General features: G+C 51.1%; 1 protein-coding gene across 1 annotated transcript in view; it reads right to left on the bottom strand.

Annotated features, from left to right (window-relative positions):
- LOC140430102 (atrial natriuretic peptide receptor 1-like) overlaps window positions 1-15517 on the bottom strand; it is an 80657-nt gene that overhangs the window by 36278 nt on the left and 28862 nt on the right. The window contains exons 9-11 of the mRNA XM_072517619.1: window positions 12146-12284; window positions 9088-9174; window positions 943-1086 (exon numbers count right to left, since the gene is read on the bottom strand). Coding sequence (XP_072373720.1) covers window positions 943-1086; window positions 9088-9174; window positions 12146-12284 — 370 coding nt within the window. The remainder of the gene's footprint in view (window positions 1-942; window positions 1087-9087; window positions 9175-12145; window positions 12285-15517) is intronic.

Here is a 15517-nt window from a genome sequence, read left to right as displayed (position 1 = left end):
AGAATCAATTACTTACAAAAAGCCTCTCTGGCACTGAAAATTTGCCTTTGTAAGTGTGAAGATTATTTCCTTCAGCTTTTAATTGGTTGGTGGAGATTTTCAAACTGTATCTAAAAGTGGTAGAATTGAGCTTTTTCTTTTCCATTCCATCTCTCTTCTCCAGTATTCATCTTTTCTTTCCCTCTTTTTATTTCTCTCAACTAATTTGCCATTTAATTCACCCACCCTAATTTACATTTCCTCCACAGCTTTTGTGTTGTTTATTTCTCAATCCTTCAATCTCATTTTTTCAGAAGATACCCAGTTTCTGACGCTGTTCACTCAGCTCCTCTCTCCGGCATCATCAGCTGTGAGCGGGCGTGTTTACCTGTATGTGTGTGTTTGTGTTTACGTGTGTACATGTAGACTGTGGATAAGTAGCACAATGGATATGCCTGCCATACATCCCAGGTTTAAATATCTAAGTAACATTCACATGTTGTACGGTTGAGATACAGGAGGATGATCTTCACTCCTGGCATCTCCAGCCAAGCATCATAGAATAAAATTATAGAATCCCTATAGTGCAGAAGAAGGCCATTCGGCCTATCGAGTCTGCACCGACACTCCGAAAGAACATGCTACCTCGGCCAACTCTCCACCTTATCCCTGTAATCCCCACACATTGACTATGGCCAATCCACCTGACCTGCACATCTTTGGACTGTGGGAGGAAACCGGAGCACCCGGAGGAAACCCACGCAGACACGGGGAGAACGTGCAGACTCCACGCAGTCTCCCCAGGCCGAAATTGAACCCAGGTCCCTGGCGGGGTAAGGCAGCAGTGCTAACCACAGTGTCACCATGTAGATGAGGCAGCAACTTAATAACTAAAACATAACTGGGGTGGGGAGTGCAGTTATAAGGTAGTGGAATCCTCCACTCTAAACTCTAAACTCTTACCTGAAACCCCAGTTCAATGGGATGTCTTCATTGAGGAGGACATCATTCAAGCTGCCTTTTGGACAATACTCGGTTATTATCGCCACATTTGGAACTTCAGTACAACCTCCAATAAACTTGCAGAGATTTGGATGGTCAAGTTCACTGTCAAATCCGAACAGGCACAGATTAAAAAGTTAACATTAAACTCTGGTTAACAGTGTACGTGGCAGAGAAAAAAAGTCCTTCATTTCTATAGTGCCTCGCACACACCTCAGGATATCCCAAAGTTGATTACAGCCAATGAAGTACTGTTGAAGTCACTGTTGCACAGCAAGATCCCATAAGTAGAATTGAAATCATGATCAGACAATCTGTTTTTTCATGATGTGGCCAGAGGGATACTTTTTGGTCTGGACCCTGGGGAGAACTACTTGTTCCTGCACTACGGTTCAAAGGGTCTTGTGCTGCTTTTGCCAAATGTTCTCAGAATGAGGCAGGCATTTGGGGAACTTCCCTTCCCCCTCGTTGTTTTATTTATTTATTTATTTAGACATCTTTTTTTAAAATTAAGGGACAATTTAGCGTGGCCAATCCACCAACCTGCACATCTTCGAAATAGTGGCAGTGGCATCTTTTATAGCTGTTTGTGAGGGCAGCCAGGTCCTCATCCAAAAGACAATGCAGTACTACTCTGGAAGTGTCAGCCTTGCTTGTACGTTCAGGTCTCTGGAGTGGGATTTCAGCCAAGAACAACCTTTTGGTCCAAGAATTGAAGTGGCTTAATTGATCAACAGGGGCATGGTAACGCTGGGCTTTGGTTAGAAATGAATTCTGCCCGGCACCATTTTTGCAGAATACATTTTCTCACACATGTGGATCTTCCACGGCATCATTTGGAGGACGACCTGCTTCTAATATCAGGAACCATTAAACTATGTTCTGCACAATATATGGTATGTGAGATAATGATGTAAGATAATTATGCAAGATCAAACCTTTACATCCACTCTCACTGCATTTTCCGGGGTCGCTTTTGTAATGTGTCATGTGTGCATGGTCTAGTGGGCAGCACGGTAGCATTGTGGGCAGCACGGTAGCATTGTGGATAGCACAATTGCTTCACAGCTCCAGGGTCCCAGGTTCGATTCCCGGCTTGGGTCACTGTCCGTGTGGAGTTTGCACATTCTCCCCGTGTCTGCGTGGGTCTCACCCCCACAACCCAAAGACGTGCAGGTTGGTGGATTGGCCACGCTAAATTGCCCCTCAATTTAAACATTTTTTTATAAATAAATAAATAGATGAAACAATGAGGTGGAAGGGAAGTTCCCCCAAAGCGTGACTCATTTCAGATATTAACAGAGAAAGACAGGGTAGATAAAGATAAACTATTTCCACTGGTTGGAGATTCTAATAGGGGCAGCATGGTAGCATAGTGGTTAGCACAATTGCTTCACAGCTCCAGGGTCCCAGGTTCGATTCCTGGCTTGGGTCACTGTCTGTGTGGAGTCTGCACGTTCTCCCCGTGTGTGCGTGGGTTTCCTCCTGGTGCTCCGGTTTCCTCCCACAGTCCAAAGATGTGCGGGTTAGGTGGATTGGCTATGCTAAATTGTCCTTAGTGTCCAAAATTGCCCTTAGTGTTGGGTGTGGTTACTGGGTAATGGGGATAGGTGGGGTTACTGGGTAATGGGGATAGGGTGGAGGTGTGGGCTTGGGTAGGGTGCTCTTTCTAAGAGCCAGTGCAGACTCGATGGGCCGAATGGCCTCCTTCTGCACTGTAAATTCTATGATTCTGTGATCCTGCGAACATTTGGCAAAAGCTTTGAACCGTAGTGCAGAAATTATTTCCCATGATCAACATTTTAGGGGTTAGCATTGACAAGAAACTGAACTGGACCAGGCATATAAATACTGTGGCTACAAGAGCAGGTCAGAGGCTGGGAATTCTGTGGTGCTTGACTCACCTCCTGACTCCCCAAAGCCTATCCTCCATCTACAAGGCACAAGTCAGGAGTGTGTTGGAATTCTCTCCACTTGCTTGAATGAGTTCAGCTCCAATAACACTCATGAAGATCGACACTATCCCAGGCGAAGCAGCCCGCTTGCCTAACACCCATCCACCAACCTACAAGTTCACTCCCTCCACGACCGATGCACAGTGGCAGCCGTGTGTACCATCTACAAGATGCATTGCAGGAACTCAGCATGATTTGACAGCATCTTCCAAACCTGCAACGCTACAAGGGCAGCAGATTCATGGAAACACCACCACCTGGAAGTTCCCCTTCGAGTCGCTCATCATCCTGCCCTCAAAATAGAATCATAGAATCCCTACAGTGCAGAAGGAGGCCATTAGGCCCTTTAAGTCTGCATCGACTCTCCAAAAGAGCACTCGACCCAGGTCCACTGCCCTGCCCACACCACCCTATCCCCTTAACCCCATAACCTAACCTGCACATCCCTGAGCACTAAGGGGAAATTTAGCGCGGCCAATCCACCTAACCCGCACATCTTTGGACTGTGGGAGGAAACCGGAGCACCCGGAGGAAACCCACGCAGACGCGGGGAGAACGTGCAAAGTCCACACAGACAGTGACCCAAGGCCGGAATTGAACCTGAGTCCCTGGCGCTGTGAGGCAGCAGTGCTAACCACATATATAATATAAACATTATGTAAATATTTTGAAAAATATGGCATTCATTCACTGTCGATGGGTCGAAATCCAGGAACCCCCTCGCTAACAGCACTGTGGGTGTACCTACACCACAACACTGCAGCGGTTTAAGAAGGCAACTCATCACCACCTTCTCAAGGGCAACTAGGGACGGACATCAAATGCTGGCCTAGCCAGCGATGCCCTCATCCCGTGAAAAGTCAAAGAAAACAATGAAAAGGTCGGGTAGCAATTTCTTTTTAGGAACTTTTGCCAAATGTCTGTAGACCTCTGGTGCCTTCCTGCGACCATCCTGCAGGAGTTAGAGAGTTCCATTGGCAGATGTGGAGATGTGAGGCCTAGCTGGGTGATGAGCCTGCACCACCAGTGAGCTTGTGCTTTACAACAGACCTTTGGCCAGTGTAGCGCACAAAGACTCCGTGAGACGAATAGAGTGAAGTCGATGAGGCTTTATTAAGCGTGTCTGTTCCCCCGCAGCTCGATAGTAGAATGGCCTGCGAGGGAGGACTCCGGCTTCTTATACTCCGCCTTCAGGGCGGAGCTAGAGGTCAACGGCCAACCAGGACCCGGGATCTGTCAGCCAATGACATTAGGGCTTCCAGTCCCACATGACCCCCAATACATACTACCACATTCACCCCTTGTCAAAAATGAACCCGGCGGGGTGATGCTTCGTATGGTGGTAAGGGTTTACAGGGCTGGTCCTGGGAGGAAAACATTCACATGGCAATACAGTATTGGACAATTTTGTCCTGTTTCAACTATTTACAGAAGGTATCGGGAGAAAAGCAAAATGTTCTTGTGAAAAGTCCATATATTGATTTAGATCGACGCCACGAGTCGGTCGGGCGGTCTGGTCGTCCGTGTCGATCGCCTCGGCCCTGGTGGCGGTGGTGGTGCTTGTACCGGTGTTGTCGTCTCCGGGAGCCTTACGGTTTCAGCTTGGGCTTTATTCTTGGTTGGGCCTGAGGGGAGGGGAACCGATCCTCCTGGGAAGGGGGCGGTCGCGGGGTGCGGCGGTGGCAGGAAGGGGGGGGGGTTGGGTGAATGGTGTCGGGGGTGTGTGTGTGTTGCCGGCGGGCGCCAGATCCTGCAGGGAGACCGTGTCCTGTCGGCCGTCGGGGTACTCCACGTAAGCGTACTGCGGGTTCGCGTGGAGGAGGTGAACCCTTTCGACCAACGGGTCCGCCTTATGTGCCCGCACATGCTTTCGGAGCAAGATAGGTCCTGGGGCCGCCAGCCAGGTCGGCAGCGACGTTCCAGAGGAGAACCTCCTAGGGAAGACAAGGAGACGCTCATGAGGCGTTTGATTAGTGCTCGTACATAATAGTGACCGGATGGAGTGGAGAGCGTCCGGGAGGACCTCCTGCCACCGTGAAACTGGGAGGTCCCTGGACCCTAGGGCCAGTAGGACGGTCTTCCAGACCGTGCCGTTCTCCCTCTCTAATTGCCCGTTCCCCCGGGGGTTGTAGCTGGTCGTCCTGCTTGAGGCTATGCCCTTGCTGAGCAGGAACTGGCGCAGCTCGTCACTCATGAAAGAGGACCCCCTGTCGCTGTGGACGTATGTGGGGCAACCGAACAGTGTGAAGATGGTGTTCAGGGCTTTAATGACTGTGGCCGAGGTCATGTCAGAGCAGGGAATGGCGAATGGGAAGCGGGAGTATTCGTCCACCACATTAAGAAAGTATGTGTTGCGGTCGGTGGAGGGGAGGGGCCCTTTGAAATCGAGACTAAGGCGTTCAAAGGGGCGGGAAGCCTTAATCAGGTGCGCACCATCCGGCCTGAAAAAATGCGGTTTGCATTCCGCGCAGATGTGGCAGTCCCTTGTGACTGTACGGACCTCCTCTAAAGAGTATGGGAGATTGCGGGACTTGATAAAGTGGAAAAACCGAGTGACCCCCGGGTGGCAGAGGTCCTCGTGGAGGGTTTGGAGGCGGTTAATTTGTGCGTTGGCACATGTGCCGCGGGATAGGGCATCAGACGGCTCGTTCAGCTTTCCGGGACGATACAAAATCTCGTAGTTGAAGGTGGAGAGCTCGATCCTCCACCTTAAGATCTTGTCGTTTTTGATTTTGCCCCGCAGTGCATTATCGAACATGAAGGCTACCGACCGTTGGTCAGTGAGGAGAGTGAATCTCCTGCCGGCCAGGTAATGCCTCCAATGTCGCACAGCTTCCACTATGGCTTGGGCTTCCTTTTCCACTGAGGAGTGGCGGATTTCTGAGGTGTGGAGGGTCCGGTCTGCCCGCTTGGTTAAGGGTGGCCGCTAGAGCTACGTCGGAGGCGTCGCTCTCGACCTGGAAGGGGAGGGACTCGTCGATGGCGCGCATCGTGGCCTTTGCGATATCCGCTTTGATGCGGCTGAAGGCCTGGCAAGCCTCTGTCGATAGAGGGAAGGTCGTGGTCTGTATTAGGGGGCGGGCCTTGTCTGCGTACTGGGGGACCCACTGGGCGTAGTCCGAAAAGAACCCCAGGCAGCGTTTCAGGGCTTTTGGGCAGTGCGGGAGGGGGAATTCCATGAGGGCGCGCATACGTTCGGGGTCGGGGCCTATTATCCCATTGCGCACTACGTAGCCCAGAATGGCTAGCCGATTGGTGCTAAAAACGCACTTGTCCTCGTTTTACGTGAGGTTCAAGGCTTTGGCGGTCTGGAGGAATTTTTGGAGGTTGGCGTCGTGGTCCTGCTGGTCGTGGCCGCAGATGGTTACATTGTCGAGATACGGGAACGTGGCCCGCAACCCATGTTGATCAACCATTCGGTCCATCTCCCGTTGGAAGACCAAGACCCCGTTTGTGACGCCAAATGGGACCCTTAGGAAATGGTATAATCGCCCGTCTGCCTCGAAGGCTGTGTACTTGCGGTCACTTGGGCGGATGGGGAGCTGATGGTAGGCGGACTTGAGGTCCACGGTGGAGAAGACCTTATACTGGGCAATCCGATTGACCATGTCGGATATGCGGGGGGAGGGTACGCGTCTAGTTGTGTGTACCTGTTGATGGTCTGGCTATAGTCTATGACCATCCTTTGTTTCTCCCCTGTCTTCACTACTACCACCTGCGCTCTCCAGGGACTATTGCTGGCCTGGATTATGCCTTCCTTTAGTAGCCGCTGGACTTCGGACCGAATGAAGGTCCGGTCCTGGGCGCTGTACCGTCTGCTCCTAGTGGCGACGGGTTTGCAATCCGGGGTGAGGTTCGCAAACAAGGATGGGGGTTGCACCTTGAGGTTTGCGAGGCCGCAGATAGTGAGTGGGGGTATTGGGCCGCCGAATTTGAACGTAAGGCTCTGTAGATTGCATTGGAAATCTAATCCCAGTAAGGTGGGGGCGCAGAGTTGGGGAAGGACGTTTAGTTTGTAGTTTTTGAACTCCCTCCCCTGCACCGTTAGGGTAACTATGCAGAATCCTTGGATCTGTACGGAGTGGGATCCTGCAGCTAGGGAAATCTTTTGTACGCTGGGATAGGTGGTCAAGGAACAGCGTCTTACCGTGTCGGGGTGGATAAAGCTCTCCGTGCTCCCGGAGTCGACTAGGCATGGTGTCTCGTGGGCGTTTATTAGCACCGTTGTCGTCGTCGTCTGGAGTGTCTGGGGCCGAGCTTGATCGAGCGTAATTGAAGCGAGACGTGGTTGTAGTAGTGGAGTGGGGTCCGTTGTTGCCGTCCAAGATGGCGTCGGGGATGAACAAAATGGCTGCCCCCATACATCGCACATGGCTGGGGGGTCACAAGATGGCAGCGGGGGTGGACAAAATGGCCGCCCCCACGCGTCGTACAGGTCTGGGGTGGTCCAAGATGGCGGCGCCCTTCCTCCCCTCGTGGTGGCCGGGACCCAAAATGGCGGCGTCTGCGGGTCGCACATGGGGCGCTGGGGGGGTTGGGGAGCGTTAGGACCGCGCGGGGCTCCCCCATCTCTGGGGACAGCAGTGGTCAGGACCCAAGTTGGTAGCGCCGGCGGGTCAGACGTGGGGCGCAGGGGGGGGGGTGGTTTGGGGGGGCGTTAGAGACGCGCAGAACTCCCTCTTCTCCGGGGAGAGTGGTGGTCGGGACCCAAAGTGGAAGCGCCGGCGGGTCATACGTGGGGACGGGGGGGGGGGGACGGGGGGGGGGGGGGTTGGGGAGCGTAAGCGGCGTGCAGGGCTCCCTGTTCTCCCAGGACCGCGGTGTTCGGGACCTAGAGCGGCTGCGCCTGCGGGTTGTACATGGGGCGCTGGGGGGGTTGGGGAACGTAAAGGCTTGCAGGGCTCCCTGTTCTCCCGGGACAGCGGCGACCTCGCGGGACCGGCACACAACCGCGAAATGGCCCTTTTTCCCGCAGCTCTTGCAGATTGCTGCGCGTGCCGGGCAGCGCTGCCGGGGGTGTTTCGCCTGGCCGCAGAAATAGCAGCGGGCGCCCCCGGTGCGACTTGGCGTTTGGACCGCGCAAGCCTGTGGGGTGTCCGGGGGGGGGGGGGTGGGTTTGTCGCAACGGGTATGTACGGAGCCCAATGGGCTGCCGCGCGGTCGGGGCCGTAGGTGCGGGTATTATGCGCGGCCACGTCTAGGGAGGCTGCTAGGGCCCGGGTCTCTGAGAGTCCTAGCGACTCTCTTTCTAGAAGTCTTTGGCGGATTTGGGAGGAATTCATACCTGCCACAAAAGCATCGCGCATTAACATGTCCGTGTGTTCATTTGCGTTCACCGAAGGGCAGCTGCAGGCTCGTCCCAAAATCAGCAGCGCGGCGTAGAATTCGTCCATCGATTCTCCGGGACCTTGCCGTCTCGTCGCGAGCTGGTAGCGAGCGTAGATTTGGTTAACTGGGCGGACATAGAGACTTTCCAGTGCTGCGAACGCCGTCTGGAAATCCTCCGCGTCTTCGATGAGGGAGAAAATCTCCGTGCTCACCCTCGAGTGCAGGACCTGTAGTTTTTGGTCTTCTGTGACCCGGCCGGTGGCCGTTCTGAGGTAGGCCTCGAAACAAGTCTGCCAGTGCTTGAAGGCTGCTGCCGCGTTCACTGCGTGGGGGCTGATCCTCAGGCATTCTGGAATGATCCTGAACTCCATAGTCCTTTTTAGGCACGCTTAATAAATTGTAGCGCACAAAGACTCCATGAGACGAATAGAGTGAAGTCGATGAGGCTTTATTAAGCGTGTCTGTTCCCCCGCAGCTCGATAGTAGAATGGCCTGCGGGGGAGGACTCCGGCTTCTTATACTCCGCCTTCAGGGCGGAGCTAGAGGTCAACGGCCAACCAGGACCCGGGATCTGTCAGCCAATGACATTAGGGCTTCCAGTCCCACATGACCCCCAATACATACTACCACAGCCAGGAAACCACATGGTTCACCTTCATGAACAGGTGCGGCACAGCTGAATTGCATCAGTTTCTGTGGGTCAGGATGAAGCAGATGGTGCGAATGGCCTCTTTTCATATTCACTTAACAGGTTGACTGGAGCCAAAACATTTATAACACCGCACCAGTTGAACAAAGATCCCATTTACCGCCCGTGACTCACCGCACAAGTTTCACCTCTTTGCGAATGGCTTTCGAAAGGCTAAAAGTTCTTTTCTTCATTTTCTTAATGGCAACAGTACGACCATCACTGCAACGACAAAGAGAGTTGAGCGTGGTGCGTTTTGAAATTTTATCATCAAGGATTACTAAAAATAATTACGGATCGTCAATTCAACCAAATGGATTCACAGCGAAGCATCTATTTAGTACAATGTTTACATCATATAAAGCACAGAGGGGAAGGAGTGGGGTGGTGGGCAGGGAGGGTAGGGGAGCAAATTCCTAGACAAGCAACTGCAATGTGTGCACATGACTTCAGCAGTGGAGCAGCAAGCGGGCCCTATATAAATGCTTGTTGTTGTATTTATCCTTTGTTATATCACAATGACAGCAGCTGACATTTATATAGCGCCTGTGATGCGAGGAACTGATTTAACGTTTCGGGATGATGACCTTTCATCAGAACATGGGTGGCACGGTAGCTTAGTGGTTAACACTGTTGCTTCAGAGCGCCAGGGACCCGGTTTCGATTCCCGGCTTGGGTCACTGTCTGTGCGGAGTCTGCACCTTCTCCCCGTGTCTGCGTGGGTCTCCTCCGGGTGCTCCGGTTTCCTCCCACAGGTCCCGAAAGACGTGCCGTTAGGTGAATTGGACATTCTGAATTCTCCCTCTGTGTACCCGAACAGGCGCCGGAGTGTGGCAACAAGGGGATTTTCACAGTAACTTCATTACAGTGTTAATTTAAGCCTACTTGTGACAATAATCAAGATTATTTTTATAACTGGAAAAAGTGAAAGATCTAACAGGTAACAGGACGACCGAGAATTGGAGGCGGGGGTAGAACAAGAAGAGAAGGGGCTGGATTCTCCTTCCCACTGTGCCACACTGGTGGGATGCTCCATTGCGCCAGCTGGTCAATAGGATTTCCCATTGTGGGGCAGCCCCACACCGTCGGGAAACCCCCAGGCGCCGGCAACACGGAGCATCCCGCCGGCAGAGAATCCAGCCCAGGGTCTGTGATTGTGCAGAAGGCAGGAGGGGGGACGGGGCGGTTGAATGACAAAGGGGCTGATGGTACAAGTCAAAAGGGGATGATAATGGGACAAGTAAAAAACCAAAAGATGGGTCTGGAGGAGGTGTTAATGGCAACAATGGGATCGCCACCAACTGCTGTCTGAAAAAATGGTCTGGTCTGAAATTGCTGAACTCAATGTTGCGGTTGTAAAAGCGTCTAATCAAAAGGTCAGCTGGTGTTCCTCTAGTTTATGTTGAACTTCACTAAATCAGCAGAGGGGCCCGAGGACAGAGAGGTCAGAGTGGGAGTGAGGCAGAGAATTAAAATGACAGCTGGCGGAAACTCACAGTCATGCTTGTGGACTGAACGGACATATCCCGCAACGTGGTCGCTCCATCCACCATTGGTCTCCTGTACCAGTGTACAGGAGAACACATTGTGAGCGGAGTACACCCTATACTAACACAGAGGAGTACAAGTAAATCACTACTTCACTTGGAAGGAATGTTTTGGGCCCTGGAAGGGGGTTGAGGAGGGGGATTGGGGGAGGGGGGTGTGTTGGAGATGACAACATTGCTGCTACATACTGAGAATCTCCATTAAATTGCTCTCCAATTCACTGCCTGCTGAGTGAGTGGAACAGAGATTGTTCGATCTCTCTGCCAGGTCACTGGCGAGCAGCCTTGCTTTGCTGCTAACTGCAAAATTCAGGATAAATATTTGCATCTCTATCGTGCCTTTCATGACCTTAGCATGTTCCAAAGTGCTTTACAGCCAATTAAATACTTTTTGATATGTAGTCGCCATTTTATTTGGGAAACACAACAGCCAATTTGCACAAATAGAGATCCCACACGCAGCAATATGATGATGACAAGATTTTTGTTTTTTATTTGTGATGTTGGGTTGAGATTTAAATGGCATCCCGATCTCTCAACCCCACCGATGCAACCCCCAGACCCTCCAACGTCCCAACTTGTCTATAAGAGGGTCTTCGAGCCTCACCTCAAGGGGGAAGGACATGCCCAAGCCCGATCCTGGTGCAGGCAGAATGCCAGCCTGGTACCATGGCAGTGCCCATGCCAGTCTGGCAGTTCCACCTGGGCACCCCGGCAATGCCAGGCTGGCACCCTGGTGGCACTGCCAGGGTGCCAGGTTGGCAGTGCCATGGTGCTCGGGTGGTATGAGCAATGCCAGGGCGCCATCCTGCCCATCCTGCCACTCGGGGCCCTCCGATCACCTGGGAGACCTCCCCAGGTACCGTTCTGCCTCCTCCCCGCTTGTGGGACCCGGTACTGAACGGCGCCTGGCTGGGCTTTCCTCAGCGAGGCCGGCATGTGGCAGGTGGACATTAGATCAGCTCGAGCACGGCGAATTGGATTCTTAAACTCATGTAGCTGTTCGAGACTGGGTCCCGCAGGACCCAGATCACGATGTCTTGCGAGATCTGATTAGATCTCATGAGGCGTAACGGCAGTCCAGAATCCTGGAGGAAACCTCTCCCGGAATCTATTGGCCGAATCGCGCCCGGTTCTGGCGGTACATGGCCGGTAGATCACACCCCTTACCTCCATTTTCCTGCCTCTCCATAACCCTCGACTCCATGGTCAATCAAAACTCTGTCCACCTCAGCCCTGAATATATTCAGTGCCCCAGCCACCACCGCTATCCGGGGTACAGAATTCCAAACACTAATAATCTGAGAGAAGAAATTCCTCCTCATCTTGGCTTTGAAGCTGTGACCTCTGGTTCCAGGCTCCCCCAATGAGGGGGAAATATCCTCTGAGCTAGTATATCCCACCCTGTCAAACCCCCTCAGAATCTTACACGTTTCCCTAAAGTCACCTCTCATTCTTCTAAACTCCAGTGAGTATGGAACCAACCTGCTCAACCTTTTCTCACAACTCACATCTCTCATACCAGGAATCCGCCTCGTCAACCTTCTCTGTACTGCTTCCAATGCAAGAATGTCCCCCCTTGAGTAAGTGGCCAACACTGTACACAGCACTCTAGGTCTAGTAATGGATATATTCACTTCACTTACAACATGCCCGTCTGGGTAAAGTGCTGTTTTCTGGATGCATTGAGGGCTGCTGTGCAAGAGCTGACCGTGGTGATACAGCTGGTATTGGAATCGCTGGCTCCATTTTGAACGCTGACCGCACTGCCCATCAGGGTATGATCTGCAAGGGAGTTCAGAAACATCACATCAAGATGGGTGGCTTGGGAGTGGACACAAAGTCATGAGATCTCCTCCGTCCCACACCACTGAGCGGGGCATGGCTTTGTCAATTGGCTACACGTCATTGGTCAGTGTTTGTTGAAGAGAAAGGAATGAAAGGCATAAAGAAAGAATGTTTACACGGCCTTTCATGGTTTCTGGAGGTTCTAAAATGCTTTACAGCCAATGAAATAATTCTTGAAGTGTAGTTAGTCACTGTTGTAATTGGGAAATGTGGCAACCCTGGTGGCTCACACAAATAGCAGTGAAATAAAATTATCATGGAGAGAGGAGCTCCCTTCTCTCTCCACAGATTCTGTCAGACCTGCTGAGATTGTCCAGTATTTTCTGTTTTTGTTTCAGTTTCCAGCATCCACAGGAACTTATCTGTTTGGTACACACACAGAACACAGAACATTACAGCGCAGGACAGGCCCTTCGGCCCTCGATGTTGCGCCGACCTGTGAAACCACTCTAAAGCCCATCTACACTCTTCCCTTATCGTCCATATATCTATTCAATGACCATTTGAATACCCTTAGTGTTGGCGAGTCCACTACTGTTGCAGGCAGGGCATTCCACGCCCTTACTACTCTCGGAGTAAAGAACCTACCTCTGACATCTGTCCTATATCTATCTCCCCTCAATTTAAAGCTATGTCCCCTTGAGCTAGACATCACCATCCGAGGAAAAAGGCTCTCACTGTCCACCCTATCCAATGCTCTGATCATCTTGTATGCCTCAATTAAGTCACCTCTTAACCTTCTTCTCTGTAACGAAAACAGCCTCAAGTCCCTCAGCCTTTCCTCATAAGCTCTTCCGGGTAATGGGACAATTGGCCAGGGCATTGGGAATTCCTCCCCTGCTTTTCTTCAGAATTGCACCATGGGATGCTTTACATCCAGCTTGAGAGGGTAGCAGATACACCCCACCCAAAAAGAATCATTGCCTCTGACAGGGCGGGAGTGTCAACTTAGATCATGTAGGCAGGTTTCTGGAGGGGAAAGTCAACCCACAGCTTTGCCGTTCAGAGGCAAGAGTGCTACCCATTGAAAACAAAGCTGACACCAGCACATGACCTGTCATTGGTTACATGCATGCTGCTTGTTCCAATCCTGCTAAAGTTTACAACAACAACAATCACTTGCATTTATATAGCATCTTTAACATGGTACAAAATCCCAAGGCACTCCATAAGGCGATCAGACAAAATCTGACATCAAGCCATATAAGGAGGTATTAGGAGAGAGGGATAGCACAATTGCTTCACAGCTCCAGGGTCCCAGGTTCGATTCCTGGCTTGGGTCACTGTCTGTGCGGAGTCTGCACGTTCTCCCCGTGTGTGCGTGGGTTTCCTCCGGGTGCTCCGGTTTCCTCCCACAGTCCAAAGATGTGCAGGTTAGGTGGATTGGCCATGATAAATTGCCCTTAGATTCCAAAATTGCCCTTAGAGTTGGGTGGAGGTGTTGACCTTGGGTAGGGTGCTCTTTCCAAGAGCCGGTGCAGACTCAGTGGGCCGAATGGCCTCCTTCTGCACTGTAAATTCAATGATAATCTATGATTAATCTGGGACAAAGGTTCGGCACAACATCGTGGGCCAAAGGGCCTGTTCTGTGCTGTATTTTTCTATGTTCTATGTTCTATGAACAAAAGCTTAATCAGAGATGGATTTTACGGGGCATCGTAAATGAGGAGAGAGAGATCGCAAGGTGGAGAGGTTTAAGGAGGGAACTCCAGGGCTGAGGGCTCAGGTAGCTGAAGGCACGGCCGTCAGTGTGTGAGCCACGGGAAGTGGGGATATGGAAGAGGTCAGAATCAGAGGAGCACGGGTATCTGGGAGGGTTGTGGGGCTGGTGGACATTTCAGAGATAGGGAGGGGAGAGTCCATGGAGGGATTTGCAGACAAGGATGTGAATTTTAAAATTGAAATATTGCTAGACTGGAAACCAGTGTAGATCAACGAGAACAGGGTCATAGGTGAGAAGGAATTGTACGAGTCAGAATACAGGCAGCTGAGCTTTGACTGAAATCAGTTTGACATTTTTAATACTCCATGAATTAAATAATCCAGGAAGTTACTGAATAGGGTGGGATACATTGATCTTTGAATGTTTGATCATTATTTTCCCTGTTGCTACCTCTTCCAGTCATGAAAATAATATTTTTCGATGTTGCACAAATGGAACACAGAACATACGCTCCTCAGTATTAATAATACAGACCTGATGCACTTGACTGTCACACTAATGCATTTGCTTCAATGTATGTCAAATGTTTCAGACAGCAAACAGCAAACATCCCGTCAACTCAGAAACCAAGGAATTAAGATCAGCCACGATCTCACTGAGCAGCAGTACAGGCTCGGTGGGGCTGGATGTCCTGCTACTATTCCCCAATTCTTAACTCGAGGTGCCTGCTTGTTCCATTTTCATAGGTTTACGTAAGTGCCGAGGAACACACATCTTCTTTCATGTTCCTTATGGCCAATGTGTTTCCATTTCCCATCTGATTTGAGGAAAATGCTGTATTTAATGGCTCGGAAGGAACACATTGATTGGACCAGGTTCATCCTCGGCTCTTTGTCTTGTGCATGAGGAAAAGGCACCGGGATTCTGAGCTGGAGGAATGGAGGGAATGGGGAGTTAGAGCATGGGAGCCTTCCTCAAACCCATAGAGGGTATCACCCTTTGATGTCATCTCGTGACTCATTCATTCACACTATTATGGACAGGCATACCTACAGGAGAACATGCCGGAGTATTGTACCACCCAAGCTCCATTACAAAGGCTCAAAACAACTTAAAAGAAAAAAAAAATTTAGAGGACCCAATTCATTTTATCCAATTAAGGGGCAATTTAGCGTGGCCGATCCACCCACCCTGCACATCTGTGGGGGCGAAACCCGCGCAGACACGGGGAGAATGTAGGCTCGAAACAACTTTAACCTTTGGAATTTTCCTTGAATTAATTTACTCTGATATAATCATGGAAACGGCTGTTTTGTGGAATTTGCGTGAAGTGGGAGTTTCTGAGGACTGTAAGTATCCAGGAATCGGGCCTCAATGACCCCACACAAACTCGCTTGAGGTCCACGATACAGAGTTTGAGTTACTGAGTTGGAAAGATGGGAGACCCCACTCCAAGAACACTGGGGTTACTGTGGCAACCGGATTGATATAAACTAACAATGCCACA

The sequence above is a fragment of the Scyliorhinus torazame genome, chromosome 9 (genome assembly GCF_047496885.1).
Source record: "Scyliorhinus torazame isolate Kashiwa2021f chromosome 9, sScyTor2.1, whole genome shotgun sequence".
NCBI classification, from domain to species: Eukaryota; Metazoa; Chordata; class Chondrichthyes; order Carcharhiniformes; family Scyliorhinidae; genus Scyliorhinus; species Scyliorhinus torazame.
Note: the sequence above shows the minus strand (reverse complement) of the source record. Positions and strands in the feature narration are given on the sequence as shown.